Source organism: Poecilia reticulata, unplaced genomic scaffold (assembly GCF_000633615.1).
Source record: "Poecilia reticulata strain Guanapo unplaced genomic scaffold, Guppy_female_1.0+MT scaffold_131, whole genome shotgun sequence".
Taxonomy (NCBI): domain Eukaryota; kingdom Metazoa; phylum Chordata; class Actinopteri; order Cyprinodontiformes; family Poeciliidae; genus Poecilia; species Poecilia reticulata.
In genome coordinates this window covers 280043-295037 of record NW_007615014.1, presented here as the reverse complement: position 1 = coordinate 295037, position 14995 = coordinate 280043, and the positions used below count along the sequence as shown (strand labels likewise).

Here is a 14995-nt window from a genome sequence, read left to right as displayed (position 1 = left end):
ATTTTTAACAAAGTGTTCACCTATTTTCTGTGTGTACTAGGTGGTATAACCGTTGTTTTCTCCTATACTGGTATCGTTGTAGCAGCTCGTTCTGCCTCCACAGACAAAGCTTCAGCCAACAAGGCGCGAAGGACTCTGCTGCTGCATCTGCTGCAGCTGGGCCTCACACTGTYCTCAACAATACACAACTCACTGCTCATTGTTATCTCAAATAATCTAGACAGGGTCCAATCTGTGAACATGCAGATTATCCTTTATGTTTGTGKTATTGTCCTTCCCAAATGCCTGAGCTCCCTCATATACGGCCTCAGAGACCAAACAATCAGACCTGTTCTTATATTGAATCTCACCTGTCAGTGGAGAGGCTCAGCTTTAATTTCTGATGCCCAAGCTAGAAATAAAATCAAAGTACTTGTAAAGCAACAGATTTAATTTAATTTGAACTACAAAAAAAATCAGAATAGATTCACAGATGAATGAGTGAAAATCTCAGTGGGAATCTGAGTATTCTGTCATTAATTTCGACTGAGATAATTCAGAACGTAAAATAAATCTGTTGCGCACAGTGCTGCTGTTGGTTTCTCCGTAATGTTTCACAATACAAGTCAATGTAAAGTTATTGTGATATATTAGATTTGGATTATTTGTGTGTGTGTGTGTGGGTGTGTGTGTGTGTGTGTGTGTGTGCGTGTGTGTGTGCGTGTGTGTGTGCGTGCGTGCGTGCGTGTGTGTGGTTTTGGGAACTGATGGTCTGATGGGAAACCTCTTCACTTCCCCGCTAGCCAACTGTGACATCTGCCGCGCTCTTCTTGAGCRTCGCACTAAAACCACAGGAGATTTAAAGGGGAGCTTATTTCATTAATCAGTTTTATTTATTTTAAAATGTAGTTGTCTTGGGATTTATTTWGGTATTTTTTTATTGTTCGTTTAATAATTGTGTTTCATTTTATAACATTTTTATTTCAGGCTCTATTTTCTATTCCTATATTCAAATGAGTGGGTGGCTCTTCTCTGTGGTCAAGGTCTGGTCAATGCAGCAAGCTGAGAGACAGCGAACTTCAGTGCATCTTACGATTGTAGCTTAGCAACTTAACTGACAAACCACAACAAAAACGATGCAAAATATCTTTGTTTTATCAAACGCTACTCACAACCCATTCAAATCAACACAATGGTTGGTTAATGATATGGGACCAATCTGGGATGACCGGCCATTATGGTTGAAGGACTAGTTTGACCAAAACAGATGAGAACTTTGCACCACCAGACCCGCTTTGAAGAAAATTCTGCACCTCATTTGAATATAAAAACATAAAACACAAAAGAGCCTGAAATAAAAACATAGTGAAGAACAGAGTTAAAATATAAGACTTTGAAATATGTAACATGTTATATGTTATATATGTTTACAAAATATCAAAAATTATAAAAATTAAATTAATTCATTAAAAAGTAATGACTGGGAAAACACACTCTTTATTACTATATAAACATTTACTTAATATTTACTTTGCTTATATATCATGAGAAGTTGTTTGTTATCAATCACAGTATTTATTTAGATTTGAATGAAACCGTTCTCTAATGTTGTCTGTACAAGCTGTACAAAATAAAGCTGGGGAGACGGTGTATATTTTACACCTACTAACAACCAACTACATAAAATTTMTAGTCTGCAWTCATGTCAATCAAAGAGTGGAGGAGCTTTAATAAACCTGTGGTTTAATATCAGGACAACCTTGTTGGTGGAGTCCTATAGTGGGCCTATTTGAGATGAACTTGGGTGATATTTTTTTTATTATTCTCCTGGATGGACCTCAGYTAAATAAGTTTTCCTTCCACTTCTGTATTTTTAATTAATTTGTATTAGTTCGTAAAATAAATTCTGTTTTTCCTTTGAKAATATGACGTAGAGWAGTTCTTTGTCACTATATACTTTCATTTTAAAAATGGTACTGAATTCCTAAAAGCTACAAAAAGAAGGCAAACTTTACTCCTTCAGCTTGGTTTCTGAAAATGTTTTGTCACATCCAAAACGGMCCGTCAGTTCAAAGGTTCTGCCTTTCGCGTCCACATTTTCATCATAACCTTTTCCCAACAAATCTCTGAAAGGCAGATCTCTGACGATGACATAAATAGTGCAGCTCTGGAGTTGACGGGTTGGACAGAAGGTATGATGGTGGAGTTTGATTCACAATCCAAAACCTATGAGTTGATGTGGTTGTTAAAGCAATAGTTTTATCTTTGGATTTTAGTTTAATTTTTGTATTTTTGGGRGGAATTTGACTTCATATTTTTTTAAATATTGGTGAAAATGCTCACTAATCAAACTCAAAGAAACAACACTGTTGAGCTGCAGCGTGAGGGGCTCCTGGGGATAGTATTGTTTTCTGTTGTGACAACACTGCCCTGCTCTGTGTTTCTCTTCATTAATCTAACCACTTTATACACCCTCAGAAGTAAAGACGTGTTTCGAGAGACGGCTCGCTACGTTCTTCTGTTTAACCTTCTGCTTGCAGACACACTGCAGATGGCAAAGAGTCAGTCGCTGTTTCTTCTGTCTATCTGTAGAGTATCACTGTTGTATCCAGTTTGTGCCACTGTGGGAGCTTTTTATTCTCTTTCTCATAGAATCTCTTCATTAACTCTGGTGATTATGTGTTTAGAGAGATACATAGCTGTGTGCTATCCTCTCAGACACAATGCCATCGTCACCACCAGAAACACCACGTTGGTTATTTGGGTGGTTTGGACTATCACTTCACTAAATGTTATGATTCAAACAATTATAATGTTCAAGTTTTTATCAGAAGAACAGCAGCACATGCAGATGACAGACTTTTGTGGAAGTGAGAGTATGTCTACTGATCCAGCATCTGACCTTTACGACAAGGTATCGACCTACTTCCTGTTTGTGCTCGGGGGTGTAACGGTCATTTTCTGCTACACTGGCATCATTGTAGCAGCTCGTTCTGCTGCCACAGACAAAGAATCAGCCAGCAAAGCCAAAAGGACTCTGCTGCTGCATCTGCTGCAAATGGGCCTCACAGTGTCGTCAACAATACACAATTCATTCATTACAGCCATCTCCAAAAATCTAGACAGAGTTCCTGCTGTGCGTCTCCAGATTTTTCTTTATGTTTCTATAAGTATTCTTCCTAAATGTCTAAACTGCCTCATTTACGGTCTGAGAGACAAAACAATCAGGCCGATCCTCATACTCAATCTCAGCTGCCAGTGGAGAGGCTCAGTTTCATTCCCTGTAATTACGAATAAGAAAAAACAAAGAGTACATGTTACTTGATGGTTGTTATTTCTGGTTTTATTCTGAAATTCATTTAACTTGGGTAAAACAAATTTTGTAAATGAAGCACATAATTTGTTTTTCACCTGTGATGTGTTTGTTCCTTACTGTATACTGAACAGAATAATTATTAACAGCTGAAAGACTAAAAAGTTTTATTTCTATAGCAGTTTTTTTTTTAACCCAGTGATCAGATTAAGGGATATGTTGATTACCTGCTGCTGGGTAACACAGTCGCACTACAGAAGGGGTCAAGACATCCGTTAAATATTATGTAATTGGACTCCATGTTATGGCTGATCATCTAAATCAGAGGAGCCAAACTCATTTTCATTTTGGACCACATCAAGATGAGGAATGTCTTAAAGGTCCGGGTGTGGCAGAATATAGTTAATACACTGATAAACCACAGCTTTCTCTGCATTCATGGGGTACCTCTAAAAGTAAATATAATACAACATCTTTCCACATTGGTGTAATTTCACTCTATACATAGCAATGGATTTGATGTTATGTAACTCTTATGTTGAAGTTTGATTGGCTGGATTTCGACCACATTAAATCTAAATCATTGTGCAATACAAGTATGTATGACACAGTCACCAGGAATGGTTTCTCATTGTTTGCTGTAGTTGATTCTAACTTGAAATACATGCAGACTAACAATTTACATGCTATGGCTTCATTATTGCAAAATAAAATGTAATTTGAATAGTCCTTTATAAGAAATAAACACAAGAGTTCTTGTTAATTAAAACACCACGAGCTCTTAAATTTGTCTGTTATTTTCGGTCTTCATAAGATAAAATGTTTCATATAAAAATTTAAAAAATGAAGCTGAACAACTCAAATACTGAAGATCACAAATGCGTATCCCTACAACATTGTCACATATTAACTAGTATGATCAAATAAACGAAGTCTGACAGTTAACATTTGTTTCACCAGGAATATTGATATTAATAATTTCATTTAGAAGAGAATTCAAGACTCACAGAAGCACAAAACAAAACATCCACAACAAAAACAAATAAAGTTCTGGACCATCATAAAGAAAATAGTAAAACACTCCTCAATTAAAACATTTACAGTCAAAAGAGAAATAACATTTAGTGGCAAATAACATTTAGTGCCCTTTTTAGTTAATCTTTTGTTGTACCGGTTTCTATCTTCATGTAAGTTGTAGCCGAGTCCAGCAACGAAAAACTTTAGAGTTGTAATTTAGATAATCTGTAGAAAAAAGACAAATTATATGTTTTTTGAAAAATATCAACTGTAGGACATGTTTTACTATTTTTTCAAACAAACCACAATTTTATTTTACTTCTACTATTTTGAATTTAAAATGACAAAAAAAGCAGATGGATATATTTTCTTCTATGAAATGTTGAGATATGTGAAAAAATATTAAAAAACAACAACATAGATTCCAATCCAATAAGAAAAATATATCTAAAAAATTATTTCTGGTATCTCAGCTTCATTCTGATGTGAAAATCCAATTTGCACAAAAACAATTTTTGTTATGTTATATTTTACATTTTGTTATGCTTATTATATCCAGAACTAGAAATCAGAAAATGTAAAAATCTATAAGGGAGTAAAAACTTTTTCTCCTCTAATACAGTGGATTACTTTTAGCCTGTTTTTACTGCCTGCCTGTTTTTACAGGCAGTTGTAATTTGTTGAAATCGCCACTGTGGGGCGCAGTTGAGTTTTCCATCCGCTGACTGAGCTCTTGTTTTGAAAGAACCAGGAAGTCGTCGTGTTTGATTGTTCTGGTAGGGGTCCGTTGACTCCTGGTCCTGGTCCGCTCAGCCTCCTCCGGTCGTCGCCATGGTGCAGATGATGGAGTCGCAGTGCGAGTACTTCATGTATTTCCCGGCGGTGCCCATCACGGACCTGTCGGACCCGGCCCGGTACCGCAGTCTGCCCCGCCGGAGCCACCTCYACCTGGGCGAGACGGTCCGCTTCCTGCTGGTGCTACGCTGCCGGGACGCCGCGGCGACACCGAGCGAGGCCCCCGGTAAGGCGGGCGGCAGGGGGGAACGGCGGGGGGCGGAGAGCCGGAGGACCCGGTCCGGATTAGACCTAGTTCTCCTGGGTCTCTGCGTCGTTCGGACGCCTCGGTCTTCCTGGTTTTGGGGTTAATATTCAGCGCTGGACCGGTTCTGTCCCCGGACCGAACCTCCCTGGGGCTGTTGCTGCAGGACCAGGCAGAACAACATGGAGGAAGCATCATTTCCGTGTTCGTCTGGTCATTGAAACACAAACACACCGCAGTCTTAAAGCGCTGTCATTCATCAAAACCGGAACCAGAGCCCGAACTGGGTCTGAGCTGAGCGGAGCCTGCAGCAGAGTCTCCAGAAACTACAGTCTTACTAAACATTACCAGTTGATTTCAGAAAAACTGAATCAGAAAGTGAAACTAATTAATTTCAGCTGTCTGATTCTGATAGTTCTGGTTATTCTGACCCAGAATCCAGTGTCAGAAAACGAAAATATGACATCAGAGCCATAAACATTAGTTTTTGATTCAGTAAAGCTAATTTCTCTCTGGGTTCTGGTTCTGGACTTCCTGAGACGATGCTGGACGTCTCTGTCCTGGACAGACGTGGCGTCTCTGTTTGTCCAGCAGATGCTGTTTGTGATGATCTTTCAGGATCTGCTTCTCTTGGTGCATGGAGAGGCTTCAGAGTATCTGTAGAGCTCACCTGTCTGCTGGTTTTCTTTCATTATTATTTTAAAGGGGCAGTATTGTGTTTTCCAGCTACATAGGGCCCGTATCACACATCAGGCCCGTATCACACATGGGGCCCGTATCCCACATGGGGTTCCGTATCCCACATAGAGCCCATATTCCACATGGGGCCCGTATCACACATTGGGCCCGTATCGCACATAGGGCCCATATTCCACATGGGACCCGTATCTCACATAGTATCCCGCATTCTCACAGCAATCTGAATGGCTCAGTAAAATCCTATCTGTGGAACTTAATCGAATCCAATAGTTTTCAAAGTGTCTGCAGTCTGAACGGTAATGGCTAGGCCTGTCGCAATAACCAATTAATTAATGGATAAATTAAAACAAATTCAATCATTTCTATTTGTGCGATCTGTTGTTTTCCTCTTCCTACCAAAAACTAAACTCTTCAGTCTGCTGCTTTGGTCTCAACTACATCCTTTGTTTGAAGGATAATTTTGTTTACAGATTCGTCATAATTAATATTTTGTTGTTTCTTGTGTTTTTATTTATTTGGAATATTTAAGATGTCTTCCAGTTCCACTGTTAAATGTTCATTAGAAATTAAACTTTATCGATATTTGAGAATGACCATTACTTGAAAATGGTCTCAAAACAACAATATTATATCACAATAACTTCTGGGACGATTTATAGACCAATAAAATGTGTTACTGGTCTATAAATCAGGCTTAGGCTTAGTTCAGCCTCTCAAAGATCAATAGTTTCATGTCTAATAACATTTAAATCAATGTAATTAATGCAACGCATTAAGTCCTGGCTCTAGCTTAAACTTTCCCAGCCAATTAAAACACTCCTCTGGACGATGTGATGAAGCTCATGACGTTCCTCTCCTTGCAGGGGGCGCTGACGTCACAGCGGCCGGTTTCGGCACAGAATCTCCCAGCAGCCGAGCGTGGCGGGAGCTGGCCGGCTCTCTGTGCGCCGTGGCCAGCGTGAGTCCGGGTGAGAACAGCCGTCACCGTGGCAACCACCACCAGGACTACCAGAGCAGCGGCGACGAGGACGGCGAGGACGACTACATGGCAGCGGCGGAGGCGGCCATCGCAGCGCTGGGCAGCAGGGTGGACTCCCGCTGTCGGAGCTTCAGGGACTGCAAACCGCTCCTCATCCACAACTCGTCTGGGACGGCCACCAGGGAGTTCCGCAGGGCTCCGCTTCAGGTGCAGGAATGTTTACAACACATGTGGAAAAGTCCTGATCCATCATCCACTTCTTTATAGTTTCCTTTCACACAGAGAAGCCCAGTGCAGGGCATTCTGGGTAAATACAAACAAAGCTAATACTTTAGTGCAAGCAGGAGAAATGGCTCGTGGTTTTTAGCCACGAGCCATTGTGGCACCTCCATTTTGTGAAGAAGGAAGTTGCGCTCAGTGTTGTTTTGCTTCTGCGTTTCTTGGTGCAATGAACCCCACAGGCGGGGAGGGCAGCAGGTTGCTCAAAGGGTTTGGTTGGTTCAGGTTTTAATGCACCATCTTCATCGGCTCTGAACTTCTCCTCCTCAGTCCCCTCTGGATGAACCGGTAGTTCTGACGGACGAAGTGATCTTCCCTCTCACCGTCTCTCTGGACAAACTTCCAGTCAACACCCTGAAGGTCAAGGTGAGCAGCTCCACCTGCAGGTGGAGTTTCCTGTTCCGGCCTTTGTCTCGTTTGTTCTGTGTTTGGTGAGAATCAGCTTTGTGTGTTGTGTGTTGGACTGATGTAGACGTTCTGCTGCAGGTCATGGTGACGGTGTGGAAGAAGGAAGCAGAGAAGGCAGAGGTGCAGGAGCTGGGATACCTGAGCGTCCTGCAGCAGCGAGAACCCACACACACCTTCAGACACGACCTGAACACCTTCAAGGCTCAGGGTACGACACACACCTGTGTTCTGCTGCACTTGTCGCAACTTGTAAACCCCCTCTAGCGCCAACCGCTGTGATAAAAACCCGTCTGTCCTCTCTGGTGAGGAGTTCTGGGATAAAGTCTGGATCCGCTCCAGTTTTGGTTCTGATGAAAGTGTCAGCAGTTTGAAGGTTTCATGTTAATCAGCGAGAACCAGAGCCGAGAAGATCACTTTTCCTGCTGTGGTTCCGATTCTCTAATTGGTATAAACGGTCTGAAGGTTCCAGCTTCAATGTAAAGTTTCATCAGAACTGTTCTGATGACCCAGAACCATCCGCAGCCATTTAGAGACAGGAAGAGGGGTCAGTGCTTTTCACCGCCAGCTAAGCTGACTGAGCTAACCCTAAAGAACTAATCATAAACATTAGTTGTGCTAACAATATAGGCTGCACCAACACAGGACTTGGTAGAAGCTAACGTTAAAGCGCTACACCAACATGGTCTTTAGTGGAAGCTAATACTAAAGCTGCAGGATGTCAGGCTTAAGGCTCAACAGTTAGTCCATAAAGTATTTCCTGTCGTTGTGCTATACGTAAAAATTTTCTACTGCCCTTTTTGCATACAATATTTCTCGATGCAGTACCAGCTTCAGCCACAGGGGGCAGTGTTTCTAACCCAGATGAGGTGAAAGAACCAGCAGAATAATGATGGTTCTGTTCGGTTCCGTCCGCAGTGAGCACCACGCTGACCGTCCTGCCGCCTCCCACCGTCCGCTGCAAGCAGATGACCGTTTCTGGGAAACATCTTGCAGTCCTGAAAGGTTTGACTGAACCCAAAGCATTCACACCCTGGGCTGTTTCCTGTTCTGTAAGACTCCAAGCCAGACATCGATGTGCTTCATTGTAACACTCGAAACTGAATGGCCTAGAATGCATCTCAAAATATGTTCTCCATCTGTCCTGACTGGTTCCTAACTGGTTTCTAACTGGTTTCTAACTGGTTTCCTCTCAGTCCTGAACGAATCTTCCCAGGAGGAGCTGAGCATCCGGGATGCCCGGATTCTGCCCAACCTGAACGCCTCGTACCTTCCCATGATGCCGGACGGCTCTGTGCTGCTGGTGGACAATGTTTGGTATGTAACGGGGTCCAGCGTCAGCATCCGGGTCAAGGGTCAGCTGCAGGGTCAAGAGTCAGCATCAGGGTCAGCAGCAGCTCTGACTCCTGTCCTCTCTTGCAGCCATCAGTCCGGTGAGGTTGGCATGGCGTCTTTCTGCCGCATGGACAGCAGGGCCTGCCGCCTTCCCAGCCTGCTCGGCGCCCTGGAGGAGCACGACTTCCTGTTCCAGCTTCACCTGAACGACGTTCCGCAGGACGACTCTAACGAGGTCAGTAATCAGCCCAAAGTTACTGATGATCAACGTCTGAGAAACTTTGAGATGTTTCCTCTCATCCTGACAAAGAATCGCACCAGAACAAACTCAGCTGCTGATGCGGAGGCCTGTCTCCATGGCAACAGATTCTGGCCTCCATCATCAGGATGAGACGTTCAGTCCCGGGTACTTCTGTGTTTTCAGGGTTTCGAGGTTCCTTTGGTGGCGGTTCTGCAGTGGTCTACTCCCAAGATGCCGTTCACCAACTGCATCTACACCCACTACAGGTAAACCCAGAGAGGTTATAGTTCCAGTTTATACGGTTAATGGAAACGCAGCGATAGACCTGATGAGTGATGTTTGATGTTATGACGTTTCTGGATCTCTGCTGATGAAAACACGTCATGATGTTTTTAAAGAGGATAGTTGGTCTGGGCTCCTTTGGCATGAATTACTGCATCAGTGCGGCGCAGCATGGAGACCAGCCCGAGGTTCTGTTGAGGTTCTGGTCCGGGTTGCTGTGAATTCTGTCATCTCCCTCCTGAACTGATCCACACAGTTCCATATCTGATCATCTGTAACCTGTCAGCAGGACCCGGTCCAGATGTTTTTCTCCTCGGTCCAAACCAGATTCTGTCGACTAAATCAGATATTTAAAATCCTTTTTACTGATCTGATCTAATATTTAATTTTTTTTCCTTCCTCTTAACCAGAATTATGTTTTATTTTATACTGACTTACTGAGAGGCCACCTGCAGTTCTGCGAGTGGCCACCAGGTGCTGCTCTGACCCAATCGCTGTTCAAACAGCAGAACTGAAACCTCTGAAACTCAGAAAACGATTTCATTTTCTTCTTTACAGTTTTTACCTCTGCCTAGTTTCTTCATCCTGTTTTTGTCTTTCTGAGTGGTTCTGGTTCTGCCGGGTTGGGTTTTGGACCAGAACCAGGCCTGGTACCGGAGCTGTAACCCCGTTCTCCCCGCCTCTCCTGCAGGCTGCCCAGCATCCGTCTGGACCGGCCACAGTTCGTCATGACTGCCAGCTGCCCCAGCTCCGTCAAGGTCAAAGAGCGCTTCAAGGTCAAATACGTACTGATCAACAACCTGCAGGACTTCCTGGCCGTCCGGCTCGTCTGGACCCCTGAAGGTCGGTTCGGACCGGTGCTGGTTCTCTACCTTCCTGTAGACAGCCGGTTTCTCCTGCTCATCGGATCAGAATCAATAGAAGTCATAAAATATTTTTATCCAGAGAAAACATCTGGAAAAGTCTGAGACGATTAATCAGGTTAATCAATTATTGAAATAACAATCAGCTAATTCAGTAATCGATTAACCATTAACTGGAGTTTAGAGACTCTGAAAAGCCGTTAGCTGACAGAACAACACAGACAGAGAAATTAATCCAAAACTGAACAAAGATTTAAATATTAAGATGAAAAATCTCTTTTATCTGTAAATCTGATCTGTTTTCTCTGCTGGAGATGGTTCTGTTCTGACCTGGCTCTGGATGTGTCCAGGTCGTGGTCGGGGCGAGGACGCGGCGCTGGCCGCCGTGGTGTGTCACACACCGCTCAGCAACCTGGGCCACTGCCGCAGAGGAAGCACTCTGTCCTTCAGCGTGTCCTTCCAGATCCTGAAACCAGGACTGTACGAGGTGGGTGGACCAACGCCGCCGCCGCCACCACTACAGCCACAGATACAATCAGTTCGATATTATCACCACTGGTGTCGTCCAGAGGCGCTTTGCAAAACAAAAACTCTCTTCAATCCAGTCAGACATCCATTCCAGTTGATCCTTATTATCATTCAGATCTTTAAACTCAGTTTATTATTCAGATGAGTTTAAAAAAGCTTCCATCTAAGGAAACCCAACAGAGAATCCAGTTGTTGACCTGCAGCGTCACTCCTCCTGACCACCAGAGGGCGACAGTGGAATCAGCCAATCAGAAGGCCAGACCAGGTGTAGCTTCTATAGAGAGAATAACTGACTGTAAAGTAGAAATAACAGTAAAATAATGTAAAACAGAGTAGTAGAAGAAAGTGAGACATTATGTCCAAAACATCTGAAATTTTATCTTTTTAGTTTATAAAATCTGTAGTTCTTGGCCCAGAATGTCTACACTTTGTTTTAGTTTAGCTCTTCAATAAAATGAAACGTTCTCTATGCATTAACTTGTCTTGTCTCCAGGTTTTCTTTCATAAAACAAATTAACTTTTTTTCTGTTAATTAAATGTTTCCAGTTAAAGTTATCAGCTTTATGTCGTCTCTGATGTTTCCTTCTGTTCCAGCTGAGTCAGCACATGAAGCTGAAGCTTCAGTTCACCGCTTCGGTCTCCAATCCGCCGCCTGACGCCCGGCCGCTCTCACGTAAGAACCGCTTCCTCCATCCAGCTGCAGGTTCTGGTTCTGGTTCTAACATAGCAGCAGGCGAATGCGACCCAAATCCGATCTGTTTCACTTCCATATGTGGATCTAAATATAATTGTTTTCAAAATGAGTTTTCAAAAAATATGAATTGATCGGCTAAACAGAACAACCAGGAAAAACTGAGAAAACCAAAAGTTAACACTTGAAATAACAGCAAATGACGCAAATTGGAGAGTAGTAGGAGAAAGAAGGGAGAAGTGGTTGGTTTGTAGTTCCCATCAGCTGCGTTTCCATTGACCATGTAGTTGTGCTATTTGACTTTTTGAAAATGGTGCCACCCACGAAGAAGAAGACCGGAAGTATTTGGAGGATCATAGCGCAGCATATTCTTAAATGACATATCGCGTACAAACTTATTAACGTGTAATTTTTATTTAATTCCTTATTTAATGGAAACACCACCATTGTGAAGTTGTGTTTTTTCAACATTAGTGGAATATCAGTAAAGTTTTGTGTACATTAATAATGGAAATGCAGCTGCAGTTAGCGCCTCGGTTCCAGGCTGCGGCTCTGAATCTACAAATTAACCAGAAACAACAGGTAGTGGAGCCGAAGCCCAAAAACAGTTTCAAAGTTCTGTTGATGCCACAGAACTTTTGTTTCTATAGATGATGAAGCATCCAGAGAAGCTCTGAAACTGTCTCCTTCGTCTCCATGGCAACCACTCTGAGACCGACGGTCATTTGGGGCGACTGTGGCTCAGTGGGCAGAGTACTCATCTTGTAATTGGAAGGTCACAAGATGACCAGTCGTCATATGTTGATCTGCCTCTGGGCAAGGCAGGTGACCCACTGATCTGTGAAGATCTGTGGATCTAGTGTAAAATGCTTTGAGTGTATTATTGTTTACTAATACCATTTACCATTCTCTGGTCCCCAGGTAAAAACAGCCCGTCCAGCCCCGCTGTGCGGGACCTTCTGGACCGGCACCAGGCCAGTCTGGGCCGATCGCAGTCCTTCTCCCACCAGCAGCCGTCCCGATCGCACATCATGAGGTGAAACATGTCCAGGTGTAAAACCAGGTGGATGGCCTGCATGGTAATCCCTCTAACCCGGTGTGTGTGTGTGTGTGTGTGTGTGTGTGTGCAGGACGGGCAGCGCCATGGAGCGGCGGGCAATCACGCCGCCGGTCGGCTCCCCGGTCGGCCGGCCGCTCTACCTGCCGCCGCAGGACAAGACGCTGCTGTCCGTGGATAAGATCGCTAAGCGGGAGTGTAAGGTTCTGGTGCTGGACCCAGTCAGCTAGGCAGCTCAGCTGGACCAGAACCACCAGATGTGAAGCTACTGAGGAGTGGAAGCGCTGATGGTGGAAACATTCCCTCCACTCAGAGACTTACGGATATTTATTGTTTTAAAGTGTTTGCAGCATTACAGGTCCAGAACATTTCCTGAACGTTACAGAGTATTATGGAGGTTCTGCTCAGGTTGCTGCTGATTTGGAGGGAAACCCAACAGGCAGGGGGGTTCTGGGAACCGGAACCGGGCCCGTTTCCCTCGGATCAGTACCAAGCTGCAGACGTCTTCCTGCTGTTATATTTTATTTCCCGCTCTGAACCGGAGTCGCTTCTTAAAGTGTTACCTCATTGTTTCTGGAGTATTTAATGGTTCAGGCGGCTTCATCTGTTTACAATCAGCACTGCTGTCCTTCCTCTCCAAGTTACTGAATGTAAAGACCCGGTCCGGTCCAGGTCGGTCCAGTCCAGACACTGATGAGTTCCTGCTGTTATTCTACAATACAGGCTGATGTTTAAAAGTCTGCAGGTTCTGTCTCATCTTTATCTGATGACCACCAGTCGACCAATCAGAGCACCAGCTCAGGCAGCTGCTCTTACGCCACCTCGTGGTCGGTGCAGGTACTGCAGCTTGACTCAACGGGTTGGAGCAGCTGAAACAAACATGGTGGCTTCATCCAGACATGATGCTGAACGGAGAAACATGCTTAACCAGAGACAGCTAGCATGCTAACTGTTAGCAACACGAGGCAAAAACAATGGAAATATTGGTCAGACACACAACAAAGCATTTAAGAGCCATGATTTTTAAATTACGAGAATAAAGACAAAATATGAGAATAAAGTTGTAAAGATAAAATGACAAAAACGTATATAAAAGTATAAAAAAAGTGTTATCGTAATTTTACGACTTTTTTCTGGTAATATTCTGTCTTTATTCTTGTAAGAACAAGTTTTGTGCCAAAGATAAGAAAAGAGTTCATGTGTTGGTTTAATAAGAAACAAAGGATCAAAACAGTCTAACTGCAGAGACGCTGATTGTTCTGCCCCCTACCGTTCAACATCAGAACTGCAGCACCACGGCGGAGCCTGAAGGTATGAAGGTGATTTTATAACCACAGCTTTTCTTCGCTGCTCGTCCCGTAGCAACAGCCGCCATGTTGGATTCTGAGGAGCCGTTGATGACTAAAAGTTCCCGATGTTTTCCACATATTTACGTCAAAAACCAACAAGATCAAGTCAAGGAGAAAATTTCCTGGTTCAGAGCAGACAATAACAGGCTGATTCTGATCGGTTGAACACCTGACGACATCTGCAGGCTAGACAGGTGAGTAACTGCAGAGAGCAGATTCTCTAAAGTTGCCTTACTGCAGACAGCAGCTACCATGAAAACAAACGCAAATATTCTGGTTCTGGTTCCGGTTTGTATCTGCATAACCAGATTAGATCTTCGCTGTGCTCCAGGTTCAATGTGCCGCTGATTCCTGTTGATGAAGGACGGAAATATGTCAACACACAACAGGAAGTTCCCCTCTGGGCCGCGGGAGTCTCCCTGCAATTTTAGCGCCGCGTGTTTTTATAGTTTCTGGTCATTTATTATCTATAAATCTGGCGGCGCTGACCGACCAATCAGAGAGCAAGAAAAACAGAAAATAACAATAAAAATGTTAGAATCCAAAGAGCTGAGAGAAAGTTTTCAACCATTGATTAGTTGATTTTTCCCTCCCTGTGCATGAACTTTGACCTGCTCTGCTGTATTGTTTTAATTCACATTGGAGCGTTTTCCAGCAATTTAAGGTAATCTCAATCGAATTTAAGCCCAGACTTTGACTAGGCCACTCAAAAGCTTTATTGACATACACTAATTAAAAGCCACCATTTTTATTTTACAGTTTTAAATTAAATCAGACTAACTTTCTCTTTTCTCTCAGGTCATCATAATCACCAAAATTATTTCTATTTGCTAAAAGACATAGCAAGAATTTTTTTTTTTTTTTTATTGTAAATTTTTTCTAACTTCCCCCTGAATGCAAATTAAAGTTATTTGACTTGATAAAGTGTAAAACTAGGAT

General features: G+C 43.1%; 2 protein-coding genes across 2 annotated transcripts; both read left to right on the top strand.

Annotated features, from left to right (window-relative positions):
• Positions 1-2314: 2314 nt before the first annotated feature.
• Positions 2315-3304, top strand: LOC103459924 (olfactory receptor 1571-like). The gene has a single exon (XM_008401862.1). The coding sequence runs from the start codon at positions 2315-2317 to the stop codon at positions 3302-3304; it is 990 nt and encodes a 329-aa protein (XP_008400084.1).
• Positions 3305-4776: 1472 nt separating this feature from the next.
• trappc14 (trafficking protein particle complex subunit 14) lies at positions 4777-13447 on the top strand. Its single transcript, XM_008401775.2, has 13 exons — positions 4777-5330; positions 6911-7233; positions 7576-7671; positions 7792-7921; positions 8629-8715; positions 8907-9027; positions 9133-9280; positions 9470-9552; positions 10260-10411; positions 10782-10918; positions 11554-11632; positions 12572-12686; positions 12781-13447. The coding sequence occupies exons 1-13, from the start codon at positions 5141-5143 to the stop codon at positions 12935-12937; spliced, it is 1818 nt and encodes a 605-aa protein (XP_008399997.1). The 5' UTR covers positions 4777-5140; the 3' UTR covers positions 12938-13447.
• Positions 13448-14995: the final 1548 nt, after the last annotated feature.